This window comes from Portunus trituberculatus, chromosome 43 (genome assembly GCF_017591435.1).
Source record: "Portunus trituberculatus isolate SZX2019 chromosome 43, ASM1759143v1, whole genome shotgun sequence".
Taxonomy (NCBI): Eukaryota; Metazoa; Arthropoda; class Malacostraca; order Decapoda; family Portunidae; genus Portunus; species Portunus trituberculatus.
In genome coordinates this window covers 14,769,022-14,787,449 of record NC_059297.1, presented here as the reverse complement: position 1 = coordinate 14,787,449, position 18,428 = coordinate 14,769,022, and the positions used below count along the sequence as shown (strand labels likewise).

Below are 18,428 nucleotides of genomic sequence, written 5' to 3'. Positions count from 1 at the left end.
ATCCTGAGGAGGGATTACAAAAATAGGACAAGATACAGAAATGAGATTGGGATCGGAAGAGCCCAACATAGAAGATAGGGTAATAGCATAAATAGAAGGATTACAGGTAAGGAAAAGGTCAAGAATGTTGGGCATGTCTCCAAAATGGTCGGGAATATCAGCAGGGTGTTGCACCAGTTGCTCTAGGTCAAGGAGGATAGCAAAGTTGAAGACTAGTTCACCAAGATGATCAGTGAAGGAGAGGAAGGCCAAAGCTGGTGGTGAACATTGAAATCTTCAAGGATGGAGATCTCGTGCAAAAGGATAGAGGGACAGAATGTGCTCTACTTTAGATGTTAAATGGTCAAAGAATTTACTATAGTCAGAGGAGTTAGGGGAGAGATAGACAGCACAGGTAAATTTAGTTAGAGAGTGACTATCGAGTTGAAGCCAGATGGTGAAAAACTCGGAAGTTACAAGAGTGTGGGCACAAAAGCAAGTCAAGTCATTGCGTTCATAGACACAACATCCAGTTTTGGAACAAAAATGAGGACAAAGAAAGTAGGAGGGAACAGAGAAGTAGAGGAGAGGTGGCATTATACAGATTGAAAATTAGATTAAAGACAGCAAATGTTGCAAAAGTCAATGAAGAAAAAGTTGAAGGAGGTGTCAAAGCATTTTAAGTAACTACCAAGAGAGCAGTCCAACCTAGGGACATTTATGGTCCCCTGCGCAGAAGGAGACTCCAAGACTGGATTAGGAGTCACTATTTTTTTATTTTAAGTGGTGTGTGTGTGTGTGTGTGTGTGTGTGTGTGTGTGTGTGTGTGTGTGTGTGTGTGTGTGTGTGTGTGTGTGTGTGTGTGTGTGTGTGTGTAATTCACCATGGTTGTTTGCTGGTCACCCAGCCAGCCTTCCCCATTATGGAGCGAGCTCAAAGCTCATAGACCGATCTTCAGGTAGGACTGAGACCACAACACTCCACACACCGGGAAAGCGAGGCCACAACCCCTCGAGTTACATCCTGTACCTATTTACTGCTTGGTGAACAAGGGCCACACATTAAAAGACTTTCCTATTTGCCTCACCACACCTGGGATTTGAACTCAGGCCTTTTATTTTTGGTTGTGAGCCGAGCGTGCTAACCACTACACTACGCACTGTGTGTGTGTGTGTGTGTGTGTGTTTCACTGTTTGATCTGTTTGATCTGCTGCAGTCTCTGACGAGACAGCCAGACGTTACCCTACGGAACGAGATCAGAGCTCATTATTTCCAATCTTCGGATAGGCCTGAGACCAGGCACACACCACACACCGGGACAACAAGGTCACAACTCCTCGATTTATATCCTGTACCTACTCACTGCTAGGTGAACAGGGGCTACACATGAAAGGAGACACACCCAAATATCTCCACCCAGCCGGGAAATCGAACCCCGGTCCTCTGGCTTGTGAAGCCAGCGCTCTAACCACTGAGCTACCGGACCGTGTGTGTGTGTGTGTGTGTGTGTGTGTGTGTGTGTGTGTGTGTGTGTGTGTGTGTGTGTGTGTGTGTGTGTGTGTGTGTGTGTGTGTATTTATCTAGTTGTAGTTTTACAGGGCCTGTGTGTGTGATTCACTATTTGATCTGCTGCAGTCTTTGATGAGACAGCCAGACGTTACCCTACGGAACGAGCTCAGAGCTCATTATTTCCGATCTTCGGATAGGCCTGAGACCAGGCACACACCACACACCGGGACAACAAGGTCACAACTCCTCGATTTACATCCCGTACCTACTCACTGCTAGGTGAACAGGGCTACGTGAAAGGAGACACACCCAAATATCTCCACCCGGCGGGGAATCGAACCCGGTCATCTGGCTAATGAAACCAGCACTCTAACCACTGAGCTACCGGGCCATGTGTGTGTGTGTGTGTGTGTGTGTGTGTGTGTGTGTGTGTGTGTGTGTGTGTGTGTGTGTGTGTGTGTGTGTGTGTGTGTGTGTGTGTGTGTGTGTGTGTGTGTGTGTGTGTGTGTGTGTGTGTGTGTGTGTGTGTAAAGTGTATATAGTGTGTATAGTGTAGTTTTGTGTGAGGGAGGAGAGTTGTCTTTAGAGGGCAGGCTGTGACTGCTCCCTTGATTTGTGAGACATAAAGGGAAACATTCAGCAAGATCACAACTAGCTTTAATGGAAAGTTCACAGCACCCCCTGAACTGATCCAAACCAGAAGTGGTCAGACCAGAACTGGTCCAGAGCAGAACTAGTACTATTAGACCTTGCTGGGAGTAAATTATCGTTCGGTGAATGTCTATGACCTCCTCCAGGATCTATACACTGTCATAATTACACAAAGCATTTCCATGAGCATTACTGGATTCAGATTCTTACATATGCCACCATGAAGCAAATCACATTCCACTTCACCTCTCACCTCTTCAGCCAAAGGAGGGCATCTACAGCAAATATGGTGGGATCCTCCTTCTCCAGGTAGATCAAGTCATTGAGGAACTTGTACTTTTCTGGTGACTTATTGTAAGTCTTATAGAGTTTCTGAAAACAAACATGTCAAAACATCAGTTTAGGTAATGAAAAATTAAAAACCACCTTAATTTTATAGAGAAACACCTGCACACATTACAAGGGCATATACCAATTGCATTATTTTTATTTTCTTAATGTAGGAAGGCCATTGACCAAAGGCACACAAGCCAATGTGACAATATTGTGGCCAAGAAGTGGTTTTACCCACAAAGTATCTGTGTTCCAGTACATGAATAAGTACATATACAATACATAGCATGTGTGAATTCATTTTTATCATCTGTGATGCTTGCAATTGTATAAATGCATGATTCATAAGTCATAAAAGCACAAGACTCATGGAGAATGGTAAATATTTAGGACTGCATGAAACCCAAGGATCACAAAACTCAGACATCATGAAACTCAGGGAGAAGGTTACTGTAGTTATTGCATAACATAACATTTTCAAAGTTAGAGTATGCAACAGTCATGCTTTTCACAATTCATTATTCTTTTGGCTATCATTTATTCATTTTATTTCTTTAATAGAAAACATTCATTAGCACGGAAGAGGGAATTGTTAAGGATAACACAGGCAATGATGAGAGGATGTGCTTCCCTGTGCAATAAAAGCAAGCAAAGGCATTATACAACATGCACACACGCACATGCACATGCATGCACACACACACACACACACACACACACACACACACACACACACACACACACACACACACACACACACACAACATGCAAACACCACTCCTCCTCACAGTTAGCACTAAAAGAGGCGTACATAAATGACTCACCTCAATATTTCCAGCCATGTCCTTTTTAACTACATAAAATGCAGTACCAAGTAAATCTGAAAAACAAACAAAGGAAAGCACAAAGCTAAGAGGAAAGCTTCAACATGCTAGACACACTAAGTCTGTTAACTATAATAGGACAGAGATACCTCATATTGATACTTTGTTAAAAGATCAAAGGTTATGGATTTTTTCCACTTACTATTTATCTAACAGATTATATTGGTATATTTTTATGTATTTTAGGTTATATGGATACTAGAATTTGTTCCTAATCTACTCACTAAAGTATATTAAAGGTAGCCAACTCTTCATGAACCATACATATATCAATAAAATACTCATATTGTCCATTACCATGAATTTGATAGGTAAGCTCCTTGCTGACAACACCACATGCTAATTATTAATTAGTGGATAGGTAATCCTTCTCCCATGTTGACACGACAATAAGACTGGCAATTAGTTACACGTAACTCACATTATTGTGCATCAAGACTTATTCATGAAGCTACTGTGAACAAGTGAGTGCTAAGGAGTGATAGGCATCTCAATGAATGATCATTGTTATTCAGAATAATGTCTGGTGTCTGACCTCTACATATATCATCACTTAAGGACTTGTAAGTTATTTTCTTCAACTAAAAAATATAAATGATAAGATATCTTATTCATTTTACATATTTCCTATAATTCAATTCCTGACATGGATGGCAGAACGAGAATATAATTTAGAGTCTTGGTGCATCTAGAAGATCATGTGTTATGTGACTGCATACATGTTGAGGGAATATCATATTGTATGATATGTTCATTACACTTGAACTACGAGTCAATATTATGAAGAAGTCAAACTCTCCATCACATGCACACAGTATCTTTACTATGACAATTCTTCCCCACAATCGCTAACTAACTTTCCTCCCTTATTTTTCCTTTTCTATGAGTGTCCCCAAATAGGGGATAGCCATGGCAGAGTGGCATTAATCTCTCCCTATCCATGTGAAGTAAAGTTCATTGTCCTTAGAATGAGATGAAATGAGACACCCCACACTAGGGAGGCAAGTAATTCACAGGTCAAAACTGAGTTACCATCTCTACCACTTTGGAATTGGAGCACCGAGTCTTTATGTAAGAAATATTTTAAATTAGAATAGTGAGGTATTGCCATACTGGTATATACGTAGTTAGATAAATATTATTATCATCATTGTTTTATCTTTATCTTATCTATGTATCTTATTTTTTATCAAATTTTTCATTGTTACCCATAGTCTTTGGCAGGGAGGAACTACTGTTTGAGAAAGACTAATCCTACCTTTTCATTGAACAGTTTCTTTAGGATTGAGTTTGTTTTTTTTCTTTTTCATTCTTTTGTTTTTTGGTTATTGTCAGCAGTTTTGGCAGTATTATTGCTTAATCTACTTACTAAGACATTGGAAACAACTAAATAATTAAAGACAGAATCATATGTAACTGAGGTGAGAAAAAAGTGAGTGATAACAGAAAGCATCACAGAGCCTTGAGCACCCTCAGCCAGTAAAGAGGCAAGTGTTAGCCCAGACTCTGAGATGCACCCACCTTCAACCACTATTCTTTTTTTTTTTTTCCCTTTCTTTTACTGGCACCATTTGCTTCAATGTTGAAGGGAGTACATCAACTACTCATATTAATATAGTTACTTTAAACAACCTATCTAAAGGCATTTTCAGCAGCGTCACCCCAAGATCAAACATGTTTGATTTCACACTGAACAGGACAGTGCTGAGGACACAGTCAATACTACCAGATGACCATGTTACGGTGATCTTAATCCCTGGGAGAAGTCATCATACACCTCAGTTGCCCTGAGCAAGCCCTGTATAGTCAACATATAAACACAGCAGCATGGTGGAAAGCTTACTGGATGAAACAGTACAGTCCTTCCATGTGTGGCGAGGGCATTGAGATCTTGGAAAACTTCACATACCTTGGTAGTGTAGTGCATAACAACAGTGGGTCAAGTCAGGAAGTTGTACAGTGGATTGGCCTGGCCCATGGCATTATGGACTTACTCAACACAAGTATTTGGCGCTGTCGGTACCTGTGCAGACGGACAAAGATTCGGATCTTCAAGTCGCTGGTGATTCCTGTCTTACTCTATAGTTGTGAAACACGGACACTGAACGCCGATCTGAGGCGAAATGATGTCTTTGGTACTTGATGCCTTCACAGGATCACAGGGTATTGCTGGTATGAATTTGTGTCAAATCAGTTGCTAACTGCAACTATACGGGTATGTGGCACGCCACCCAGAAACCAATCCTGCATATCGGGTTGTTTCTGAAAGGGATAACCCAGCATGGAGGAGGCCAAGGGGACATCCACAGAATTCACAGCTGCGGTAAGTCGATGCCTCTTGCTGGGAGTTACTTGGCATGGGAAGGGAGCCAGCATGGAGACTCATGAGGCGTGATCACCCGGAGTGGCGCCATAGGGTAGGAGAGGTGATGTGCCTCCTGGTATATGCCCCCCATGATTGATTGATTGATTGTGGAAGAGTTTGGAAATTTATTCCTTGATGAGGAGTATTATAGGCCACTAGTACTTCATCCTTTGTATATATACTAAGGGCCAAGCAACCCAATACTCCTCAAAAACAGCGGATATTCAGTCCATGGAAGATGTTCCATGGTAGATGTACGGCTGTGGCTTTCTGACACTTTTATAATTGAATCCCCACAATACTTAGCAGATAATGTATTTTACAATTATCTATTACTCTATGCTATAAGGATTTGCAGTAATATTATAATTTCATTCACCTAATAATAAAAAAATAACTCAACTATTTAATTGAAGTCACGACTAGAAGCATGGAATTAGACAACATCCACAGCCAGGACAGATGTATGTGACATGTCACTAGCTACCACCAGCTCATTCATTTATATCATCCTGTATGTTTGAATCTGGTTCTTTCCCGTATGCCACACAATAAGTAAATTCAAATCTTTATCTATAGTACCCACTTTCACGGCCTAAAACATGGCTTACTATTCAGTTTTAATCGAAATGTAACTCCTTTTTTATTTCATTGCTTGAGCTTGATGGCGTTGCTGCACACTGATTGGCTGAAAAGCATTTGCCAAATGTGTCCAAATGAAAGCAAACAGTTCTGAGAGGTGTTTGCGACCATTTGGTAAAACTTGCCTCCACTTGACTCCATTTGCCCACAGCCGCGCCGCTAATGAAAACGCCTTAATTACACAACTAACATGGCTACCATGTCTGCTGATAACCTCTGAATATGAAAAGAACTTTATCCAGATATGTAAGTTACTCAGGCAGAAGGAAGTAATGGCCATTTTAGAAAAGGATAAGTATGTAGTTTATTTTCATCTGCATAATCCACAATGCTGTATATAACCTGCAAGAAGGTTACACAGAGTGTTAGAAAGTTTAGAAAGCAATACCTTATATTAAATTTAATTTAACCCATTCATCAATCAATAGCTAATAACAATCATGACAGAGTGACACTGAATATGTATCATTATTGCAACAAATAGAATACTGAGTTCCATTAAGAAAATATAATTCTGATGGGTGGAAATTTTTTTTAAATAAATAAATAAATGTGAAATATGTACTATTAGTAAGCAGGCAGACACATCAGTAAAAAAATAAATGACTTAAAAATAATGATTTTGAAGCTCTATAAGAAGTTTAAAACATCAGCCATTTGCAAAGGGCCCAAAGTGTCCTGTCATGGGTATGTCCCTTTTTTTTGCCAAAGCAGGAGAAAGAAAAATCTTCCATTTCCAGTCCCACACTGGAAGTATACCAGTTGAAGAATCTCTGAATCAGGGCATGGAACAACCAAGTCATACAGGGCATCAAAGAGGGGCTCAGCTCGTTGAGCCAGAAGTCTATCATACAGTGTGACCCATCTTTACATTTGCCAAAACTTTCAATGAGTGATACCCTCACTCTTGGCAGATTTCCAGGGGATGGTAGCCATTGTAAAGCTCTGACCCATCTCACCAGTGATGAACAGAAGCTCACAATTTTCTATTAAAGACCTAAAGTACTGTATGCCTAAAGAGTCAATCACGAAAGATTGATGGAACATCGATTTGCCATTTTTTTGTTACTTTCACTCAAAACAAAATTATAGTAAAATTAACACTGACAGTCTATGAGTGATGCACAGCATTGTCTCATTTTATTCATTACAACAGAATCCACAGGGTTAGTGTCCTGCAGGATTAAAAGCTACATTGTTAAATTAATTAGTTAATTCTCTATTTTTTCACATGGTCATATTTCATTTACAATTTATTTTTCAATCGAACAATTCCACTTTATCAGGTCTTAATCTTTATTAGACGAGAGGAAAAGAGAGAATGATAGAGATAAAATCCTAACTTGTAAGAATTAGTAGGCTGCTTGTATGTAAATTGGAGAAGCAACATCTTTTTGTGGGACAACAGATATTTGGTAAATCTGCAGTTTCAACCAATGCCTACTCTTCCTCCAGACCAGACCCTAACCTACTGGATCCCCCTTAAGGTAAATTGAACTAACCTAACATTTTGTAACCTCTTAACTGGGAACATTTGCCTTGCCCCTTAATTCCCAAAAGATAAACTAACCTAACTTAGCATTTTGTAACCTCCAAATTAGGATGAGCTAGGCCCCCTGGACCCATAAAGTAAACTTATTTATTTCCAACAGTATAAAATAGAGATACAAATGCTCTAAACAGTAAAATGTAGACCCTGCTAATAGCTGTAGTTACATATGGTGTATTATTAAAATTGCAGTAGCTGTAATGTAATCCCTTCATGTCCATGAGCTTAGGCACTATTTTGTGTAAGCTATGACAGTACCACTGATCATTACTAGAGATGTACTGATGTATTAGTATCAGTATTGGCATTGGTAGTATCGGCCCATTTAAGGAGTACCACATTGGTATCAGCTGATTTTCTGCAGATACTACCAGTACTTAGAAAGAAATTTATTATGTTGTGTATCTTAATCTGCAAGTTATTTTGTTCTGCAGAATTTGGATGTTTTATTGCAATAAAAAAAATTAATGAGAATGCCAAATTATTCAGTACAATATGGCATATATATTGAGTCCTGGGTATGTAGTAATAGAGTATGTTCTTTGCTAATGAGTCACTTCTGCTACTGTATGTGTACAAGACAGGTCACTAATGGACTCGGAGCCCTGCTACATCCCTCACCTCAGAGTCAGCACACAGACACACTGCAGTCTGCAGCTACCAGTAGATGTACGTGATTTAAGGTTTGCCACTTTTATCATGTTTTTTTCTAGTTATCTATATAGGATTTTAATTCTTCTGATAGGAAAACTATACATAACAATTCTAAACAAAGACATATTCATTCGAATACAGTGGCAGAGGATTCTTCTCAACTTCTACTCTACCATCTTTAACCCCTTCGTTACTGAGACGCATTTTCACCATGAGTTTGTATATGATTAGACGATTTTATTTACATTAGGAAAAGTCTATGGCATTCAAAAAATTAATGGCCAGAGACTTCACAATTTTAATCCACCCATTAGTTTCTGAAGGTGTATAAAGTCGCCAAATAGTAAGCACAATAAATATGAAAATACGTCATGGTACTGAAGGGGTTAAACTCATGATTTTACAAAGAATGTTTCCAATCATTTAGATGTTAGGCTAACAGAATCATCACCCACTGGCTCCTAGGTTAAGCACTCAGGAACATTAAGCTATATGTAAAAACTATATATATATATATATATATATATATATATATATATATATATATATATATATATATATATATATATATATATATATATATATATATATATATATATATATATATATATATATATATATATATATATATATATATATATATATATATATATAAGGTAAAACATAATAGTGCAGTTTTAGGTATGACAAAATATTCCAGTGCAGTGTCACCAGACTGGATGAAACTTGAATTGATATCTAAAATTTTAATTTAAGGTAAAATGTAACAGTGCAGTTTTAGTTCAGACAAACTATTCTAGTACATTGTCACCACACTGCTCAAAAGACACACCCACAACCAGCCTTAAAGTTTTGTGTATAATGTGTCATAACTGAAAGCTTAGTATATTCAATATATGCACTACATATACTACTGAATAGCAAATATTTTCATTAAAAGAAGTAAGAAATTCTCTCTCTCTCTCTCTCTCTCTCTCTCTCTCTCTCTCTCTCTCACACACAAACAAGAAGAATGAAGTTTTCATTTCCCATACACACACACACAAACTGAATGTGACAACAAAAGATGTCACCCTTGGACAAATCTGTCTTCAAAATGGCAGGGGTATCTGCCACTACACATAATGATGCCTATTAAAATAAAGAATGAACACATTTAAAATAACACACGAAAGACAGAAGAGATAATGTTATTCTGTGTGTGTGCTTCTGGCCAGATGCTCCACACACTGTTAGTGTCTTTCTTTTATGTGGTAACACTGCACCAGAAATATTGCTGAAATGCATACGTATTTGGCAACCTAGATTGTCGGAAAGCAATATCCATACAAAATCCATGAAGATATTGGATGGCAAGTTACTCAACTTGTGGATGACAATTATAGGAGTGTTTAGCAGTATTTATAAGTGACGTTACAAAATTGCCTATGGGTGAAACACTGGAACCCATAACAGTCAGCATGACATAACTTCCCTATACTACATTGCTCAAACTGGACAAATGAGAATCTAAATTCTGTTTTCCAGGTCAGAAAATATGATACAAATAAACGAATAAAGACTGGCTATTTCCTTAAATGGACACTATGCTATTTAGATTACAGGGTAAATGTTCATTTGTGACCACCCCGTTATTTTCACAAAGTTTAATTTGTCCCAACATTATTGAGCTAACCTATGTAAACTAACCAAATAAAATCCTAATCTAACCTAACATCAAAATTAACCTATGACCTAACCTAATAACAATAATAATAATAATAATAACAATAATAATAATAATAGTCAAACTTAAAAAAAAGCATATATATATGACTGGTTTCCCATGCACTGTTATCAGTATCAGTAGTAGCATAGGTCTCAGCAGTAAAATTCTAGTTTCTGCCCATACTCCCTCCTCCACCCCTCCCCAACAAGCTTGGGGACAGGTGAGAATGCGGGGTTTTGGGTGGGGATGCGTCGGAAATGCATATTTTTTGCATAACTGGAGAGGAAAGAAATGGCCATCCATCTCTACGCAAGATTCACTACAACTTTCATAAATTCATTTTGTATAAATTCCATAAATTTGGAGTAAATTTCAGCAAGGGCGCTAACCTAACCTAACGAACGTAAAACTAAGCTAACATAAACGTAAACCCAACCTAAGCATTCCCACCTGTCCCCAAGCTTGTTGGGGGTGGTAGGGTGAATATGGGCATAAACTAGAATTATACCGTATCGGCCCAATTCTGTGGTATCGGTCAAAATTCTGGTATCGGTACATCTTTAGTCATTACGTAACTTGCCAAAAGTATAATGCCACCTCTCCTGCACATCGAATAATAAACACCAACATTATTACCAACGAGTAGAAAGTGACGACTTTATTTTCTTCCTTTTTCTATCAGCAGGAATGCCAGGCAGTCAGGCCACAGCCCTCACTGCAGTTCTGTACTGTCAACTCACCATATATTTTGATGAAGGCCTTGGACGTTTCTAGGAACTGCACTGTGTCTATCTTGCCATCCTCCGTCACTTCCGGATAGAAAGGCGAGACATGGAAGAAGTGAGGGAGAGGGGAAGGAGGAGGAGAAGGCTCGCCACTCATTTTGGACGTTGTTTATCAGCTGACTGGCTGGCGGCTGCTGATGTTGCTGCGCGGCAGTGTTGGCCAGCAACGGCACTCCAATCACTGAAAAATGCACACTGCGAAAGCTTTCATTAACAAAGAACGGGAAAAGGGGAGATTGAGTATATAGATTTGAGTATACACAAAAATACACAAATAAAAAGACATAATATGTCCGAAACCCTGATTGATCCTCTCTGAAGCCTTCGAATAGAGTCGTGTATAAAACAAATTAGTGAGGGAAGAACATTTCAGAATAATAAAAGCCATAAAGAATAAGGAAAAAAGACAATATGTAAAAAGATGTAAACATACACCGTACCTACCTCCCTAAACAAAGAGCATTTGCAACGAGTGCATTTGCCTTTGTAACGGTGGCTACTAGACTTTGTTATTGTTCTATGACTCCTTTTATTTATTTTACGTAATCAACATTTCAATGCTATCTTGTGCTGTGATGTGTTGTCCTGGGAGACAGTGAAGGAAGGAGGAGTGCGTGGCTGATTGGATGTAGGTAGCAGACAGTTCGTTGGAGCAGGGTGAGTGTTGTGATGCGCATATGTTGGTAGCTTTAAGGCGACGCTGAGGTGAGGTGGAGGTGCAGTACTGCTTATCTCATCCCCCGCGGCGTCATTTTCCCTCTTTCCACTCTGTAGTGCACATCATCTTTGCCCATATCATCTGTTCCTTCATAAATAAACACACCGCACTAATAAAGAAGATAAAGCTGCAGAATACAGATCTTGGCCGCTGCACAGACAGTCTAGTATCATCCCCCGCCAAGGCTGCTGTCGTTGCCTCCTCAGACATTAGTAGAGCCATAGATAGTAGCGACGGAAACCAGTTGATCTATTTTGTAGGTTGGTATCGTAATGTTAAAAGCATCTTCATTAAAGTATACCATCTAAGCTAAACCCTGAGCCAGCAGGAGTGTGTAGGGGTGTCATTGTGGTGATGGTGGCAGGGTTGTTGTTTCCATAGCTATTGAAGGATCACAGTGCATTGAAATGTAGGCAGTTTTTTTTTTTTTTTATTGACCACAAAAGAAAACCCAAACTATTTATTTACTATCCTCTATCAGGGTTACATAGAAAAAAAGTACTGGAAAAGCTATAGTTTGCTGTTAGCCATTTCCTCCACTTGGTCTGAATGATGGCCTGTTTAGTGAACTTGTTTCAGTGGATTATGGTGCCCTTTCCATATAGGATCAAAAGCATGTAATGGAAAAAAAATAATAATTTTTCATCTCAATGCTAAAATGACTAATGGATTCAGATATTCTCTCTCTCTCTCTCTCTCTCTCTCTCTCTCTCTCTCTCTCTCTCTCTCTCTCTAAGATTCATATCTAGAGTTGAGCTCATCAGTCAGTTTAAGGTTAGGACAGGGTATGGTTAGGCTGAGCTTAATCAGTACATCATAATTCTCTGCTAGACTTTCCAAATAAGTAATAGGTTTAGTATGAGGGATGTTTAATTAACCTCAAGTTTCTTAGTGTTTTCATATGATTTATGTCATTCTGATACATTTACAATAAAAATAATACATTTTTGTGATTTCCTCCCTTAGAAAACCTTCAATTCCCTTTACGTTCTCATTATCACTATAGGTGAAATTTCGTAAAGAACAGGTGATTTACAGTAAAATGAAGGCTAGGGCACATAGATTACATAATCAGGTATTCTTACCTGATGGGCCTCCTGCCTCCATTTGGATAGCAAAAGGAAGTGGGAAGCCACACTCTACTGATCCGCTAGCATATTCCAGGGTGGACTTACTAAATTAATTAGATAGCTGGAAAATGCATCATTAAGCAGCAATGCATACTTTGCAGTGACTGGCAAGCTTAATTGACAAAATCAAACAATATGTCCCTCAAATGAGATTAGTAGATGTTTGAATGTATCAATATTATTGAAAGAAACAAGGTCTGAAGGAAGATTATTCCACAAATTGATATATCTTATAGAGAAAAATCTCCGTCTGACCTCAATCTGTGACCTGGTATGGTATATCTTGAAGTTATGCCCCCTGTACTATCTATGAAAGGATAAGGAAAAGTTTATCATTGGTAGTAGGAGACATACCATGGAAAATTTTCCAATAGATAATGATATCATGCCTAAGCAACCTCCCCTTAACAGAGAACAAGTTGAGAGCCTCCATTCCATTAATCTCTGGTCCACCTTTACCTCGATTCAAGCTACTTAAGGTCACTGATATATTCCAAATTCCAAAGTGATGCTGCATATTCAAGGAGGACAAATATGTGCAACAAAAACGAGAGGCATAAACGATGCATCCCAATGATGAGTTTAGATTAAGAGAAGTATTTTGCTAAATAAATATATGATGATATGTCATCAGCTATATTCTGCAGAACACTAAACAGCAGATCAGCTTTACTTAAACATCAAATAATGCTGGTTGACTAGGGTGTGTAGTAATCTGATAATTACAACAAATTGAATTAAAGTAATTTTATGCAACATCTTCATACTTTTACAAGTAAAGAAAGTTTTCAAAGTATGTTTGTATTTTCAATAAACCTGTATTAACATCACTATCATATATATCATTATACTATGTGGAAAGTTTTGTATGGAAATCAGAATTTGAAGACTTAGATAATATGCAATCACATGCAAGCTTTGATACAGCTTGAGGTGTCCAGCAGTGCCATGTGACCATGATGTTGCAGTACTTTAGCTTTTAAATGAATCGGTCAAATCCATGTGTCCAGTGCTGTTTGGTAAAGGCTAATTTGTAAGTAAAAAGATAGATGTAAGGATCTTAAAGTTACATGGAATAGTATTTTATCAAAAATTTTCATTCTACATATAAGTATGTTTAAATCTCCAGTTATAGTGTAATTATCTACAGTATTGACTCATTCATCAGTTACTGTCATTGGAAAAGTTAGTAATATTAGTGAACATTCACAAGCAGCTAAGTTATATTAGTCCAAATATTATATGGTTAATAATGTCCAAGTTGAAATAATGATGACAATAATAATAATAATAATAATGATGATGATGATGATGATGAATAAATAATGGTCATTATCCAGGCATCTCATTATTCATTGATTATATTCACCTGTACAATTCTACAGTATTCTAATAGAAACTATTCGTGAATAGATATTAGTGCAAGGTTTCTAGATCTACACATCAAATTTTAATGAGACTTTACAAAAATTATCAAGCATACAGAAGATGCAGTATCTCATTAATGTATTCTATTCCTGATATTTTGTGGAGATTATATTCTTTTGTTTTATACTCATTCATAAAACTTAAACAAATATATTTTAACAGTGATATATGAAGTCATAATGAAACATCTCCAATCTTGCATTACTGATAGAACAATACAAATTGGAGGATAGGGAATATTTGAATGTAAACTTGTCCCATTCTTAATAGATATATTGGACCATGAGCCTTATACTTTTTGTGCTGCATGCATTTATCACAACATTGTAAGATGTTGTGTGCATCAAGAAAAAATATGAATGTTATGTAGTAATTGGCCTTCAATTTTTATGGAGTATTGTTAGTGCATACTGATAATTATCTTCAGTGTTTCTTGTTCAGGACGTGGCGCACTCCAAGCCTCGAGCAATAACCTTCTCAGGAAGAATTGCTTCCCCTGCCACCTCTGTGGACTGCTTAGTGTTGTGACACTGACACTGAGGAAAACAGGACACCAGTGGCAGTAATATGTCTCAATCAGTGCAGCAGGTGGTGGGGGGCCAGATGGTGCAAGTACAAGGACAGGTGGTCTCTGGCACTCAAGTGGTCAACAGTGCAGGTCAGTGCATATTACCTTCATGCCATAACTACTAGCAGGTTTCTTAGTAGTGGAGTGTTGTATTGTCCATTATTCCTATCCTTTATGTACTACACTCATATTCTTGAGCATCATTGCTTTAATGTATACTCTTATTGATGGTCATTAATTCAATTTATATTTTTGCTGAGGAGGTTATATTCTCTAACTTGTTCACAATTTCACTGTATTTCTTTTCCTTTATGTTGATGTTTTTCATCAAGATTGACTGTTATTCCCTCAGGCCAGGTGGTGATGTCAACAACAGCAGGTCTGACGAGTCTGAATGGACAGCAACTGGTGACACAATTAGTACCAAGTCAAGGCATGCAGGGTCAGGTGGTGCACCAAGCTGCCACTCCCATTGGTGTCACAACTACCCTTGCATCAGCTATCTCTCAGGGACAGGTAGAGTGAACACTTCTTGTTATAGATTATATGAGACTGAGAACAAATTTAAAAATCAGCAGAAAACATAGTTAAAGCTTTGGATTGTATAATAGAGATGTGTAACTTTTGGACAAGTAATAATATTTTTATCATCCATGTTTTTTTGTACCTTAGGGCAAGGTTGATGCATTTATTTGTAGATGTGAGACTTAATACTTCCATCACTAATATGTCCTTTTGGACAATATCAACATAGTAGACAGTCCTAAGAGAAGAATTTTACTTAGCAGATAGCATGTTAAGTTTAAGAAACAATTGTGTAGAAGTGATAGGGAATGCTTAGAAATAATATTCTTTTCTGTTGTGGGCGCCAACTTTGCCCAAAGGGAGCAAAGCATCAGATATAGATAAATAAGCAGGATTGTAAGATTGAAGTTTCACTTATAATGCTAATAATTTCATTCTGCAAGATAAACCCAATTGAGTAACATTGTAATCCCCTGGCACCTACTTTTTCTAAATTATTTCATAATCTTTTAATTTACATAGTTTGCTTCATGAGTGAGTTGCCAGACATTTACCCATTGGTTCAGATTCCAAAGGCACTAGATTTATATTCATACAAAGATTAGTACAGTAACTATGACAATGTGTGTATTGAAAACAAATGATATGCTTTTCTCCTCAGGTGGTAAGTGGACAAACTGTTCAACAAGTGGTGTCTGGGCAGCAGATCCAGACAGTAGCTAGTGCTCAACAGACACAACAAGTAGTGGCAGCTCAGCCAAATTTAGTGACAGTCCCAGCTGCCACTGCCACCACTCAAGTCAAACCTCCACCCATCCAAAATCAAGCTGTACCTGCTCCTCCATCTTCCACTAATGCCACTGCTGATACCACTGCCCCTGTAAGTTTATTCAATCACAATACATAACAATACATAATAGTATTTTGTTCCAATCCACTTCATTGAAATACTTCATAAACTATTCAAAATTTGATTTACTATAATTCAACCATTCTCTCCAGGTCTCTCTTCTTTTACTGATGCACCTTTCTGTTATTAAAAATTCATCCAATGCATGATCATATGTGTTTGATGTATATTGAGAAAAATGGTGATGGCATATGTGTTTGTCTTTGTAGGTACTCAACAAACAGAGGATCACTGAACTTGTACGGGAGGTGGACCCTACAGAACAGCTAGAGGAAGAAGTGGAAGAAATGCTCCTCTCCATTGCAGACGACTTCATTGAATCTACTGTTAATGCTGCATGTCGCCTTGCCAAGCACCGTGGGGCTCGATCACTTGATGTGAAAGATGTCCAGATGTATCTTGGTGAGTTCAAATATCACAGTAAAGATAACATATTGGATTTTGAGTGTTGGGTCTCTTTGAGTGTGTATATCATAATGTTCCTGTCTTGGTGTATAGGTGTGTGTGTGTGTGTGTGTGTGTGTGTGTGTGTGTGTGTGTGTGTGTGTGTTTGTGTGTGTTTGTGTGCATGAATGGGTACTTTTAAAATTTTAAAGTACCCATGTGACTTTAAAATATTAAAAGGACCCGTGGTATCCTTCAGTTATTATAATATGCATCATGCACATAGATAGGACAAATGTTTCAATTAAATATAATCTTTTTTGTTGGTGAGAGGATTAAGATGTTTGCTATCATTTAGCTCTGTGTTAAAAAAAAAAATCATTCCTTCTTTCAGAGCGGAACTGGCACATGTGGTTGCCAGGATTTGGCACTGATGAGTTACGGCCTTACAAACGAGCACCCACCACAGAAGCTCACAAGCAACGGCTGGCACTCATCAGAAAGGCCATCAAAAAGTATTGAGAGGCAGATTGCATCCCATCTGACCAAACAAGCCTTTTTTGGCCTATCACAGTTCCTAAACTGCATGTGTGTGATGCTCAGGGTCATTTTGGCCTAGATCCTAGGGTATGATGTCAGTAGAAAGATCTGTGTTGAACTCATTCAGAAAATCTTAAAAGTATTCCTTGTGAAATTTTTAGTCTTCACTTTTCTTCACCACTTGAAATAGCAAGAGAAAGAATTAATTTATTGTATCATTAAGAAATTAGTGTAAAGATAACCATTGCTGTGAGTATTGATTTCATATTATCAAGTCTGAGTAAATTTTAAAAATTGAACAAAATTTATTTTTCATATGATGTTTTCCTCATGAAATTGTAACTAACCGAGTAATAATGTCGACTCAACAAATTTTATTCCATTTAGTATGACATGCTTCCAGTCATTGAGACCTGTGATGGAAGATGGAAGGATAGTTATGGTAATGAGCAAGTGTCAGCATTTTTTACACACTGAAAGCATGACACAAAATAGGAAAACCAGTTGTCATGAGAAGCATGTCACAGCCCTGGTGTAACACATAATGGCTTCACCAAAAGCTGGTATACCCTTCTGGATCCCCTTTTAGGTTAATCCCCTGGTGTGGTATACAAAATCTGAAGTCTCCCTTGAACCCTGCAGCTCACTTTGATAGGTAAATATACTGAGAGCTACATAATGTAAAAAAAAAAAAAACATAGGTTCTTTAGATAGGTATGTAGATATTGTAGTTAGCACTATATTAGACAGTTTTATATATACCTATAAAAAGGAATTTTTATGTGTTTTCTTATTTGGCACTGAGGAAAGCATGAATAAAGTTAGAATGTGAGAAGTCTTTGATAGAATTGTAGCTGCTGATGTTCTTCTGCAATGACAAGTGTACTGCCTTGTGATGTGTTTCCAAAGAAGGATATATCTGCCTTCTGGTGGGGAGTTGTGCACAGGTTAGTGCAAGTGTTACAGTGAAAAGAATTAAAGGAAGTCTTTGTAATATATATATATGCATATAAATTTATTTTTTCCTTGTGAAATGATAATAGTTTATCTAAATTTTCCTTTGATTGTTTTTAATTTAAAAAATCAACAACCTGAATATTTTCTCAATATGGTGATCTGAGAATATGCAAGCAAATTGTTCAAATTTTTATAATTATACTGATGGC

The 18,428-nt window shown here is 37.7% G+C and overlaps 2 protein-coding genes across 7 annotated transcripts in view; one reads left to right on the top strand and one right to left on the bottom strand.

Annotated features, from left to right (window-relative positions):
* Positions 1 to 11,591, bottom strand: part of LOC123518460 (glycolipid transfer protein-like) — a 93,906-nt gene extending 82,315 nt beyond the window's left edge. For all 3 annotated transcript variants that reach the window (XM_045279288.1, XM_045279286.1, XM_045279287.1), the window contains exons 1-4: positions 11,504 to 11,591; positions 11,015 to 11,254; positions 3,297 to 3,352; positions 2,393 to 2,511 (exon numbers count right to left, since the gene is read on the bottom strand). In XM_045279288.1, coding sequence (XP_045135223.1) covers positions 2,393 to 2,511; positions 3,297 to 3,352; positions 11,015 to 11,156 — 317 coding nt within the window. In that variant the 5' untranslated portion in view covers positions 11,157 to 11,254; positions 11,504 to 11,591. The remainder of the gene's footprint in view (positions 1 to 2,392; positions 2,512 to 3,296; positions 3,353 to 11,014; positions 11,255 to 11,503) is intronic.
* LOC123518457 (transcription initiation factor TFIID subunit 12-like) lies at positions 11,526 to 18,296 on the top strand. 4 transcript variants are annotated; one of them, XM_045279279.1, is made up of 6 exons: positions 11,526 to 11,716; positions 14,777 to 14,993; positions 15,256 to 15,419; positions 16,090 to 16,308; positions 16,548 to 16,740; positions 17,117 to 18,296. In XM_045279279.1, exons 2-6 carry the CDS (start codon positions 14,903 to 14,905, stop codon positions 17,242 to 17,244), a joined length of 795 nt encoding a protein of 264 aa, XP_045135214.1. In that variant the 5' UTR covers positions 11,526 to 11,716; positions 14,777 to 14,902; the 3' UTR covers positions 17,245 to 18,296. The 4 variants fall into 4 exon arrangements, with proteins under 4 accessions (XP_045135214.1, XP_045135216.1, XP_045135217.1 ...); XM_045279281.1 differs by having other exon boundaries at positions 11,528 to 11,687; XM_045279282.1 differs by lacking the exon at positions 11,526 to 11,716 and adding an exon at positions 11,741 to 11,764.
* The last annotated feature ends 132 nt before the right edge of the window (positions 18,297 to 18,428 follow it).

Excerpts from the sequence above, each read along its gene's own strand:
- LOC123518457 (XM_045279279.1), top strand. The coding sequence starts at position 14,903 with ATGTCTCAATCAGTGCAGCAGGTGGTGGGGGGCCAGATGGTGCAAGTA. Across the intron at positions 15,420-16,089 it reads CAGCTATCTCTCAGGGACAG|GTGGTAAGTGGACAAACTGT; the intron begins GTAGAGTGAACA and ends TTTTCTCCTCAG. Across the intron at positions 16,741-17,116 it reads AGATGTCCAGATGTATCTTG|AGCGGAACTGGCACATGTGG; the intron begins GTGAGTTCAAAT and ends TCCTTCTTTCAG.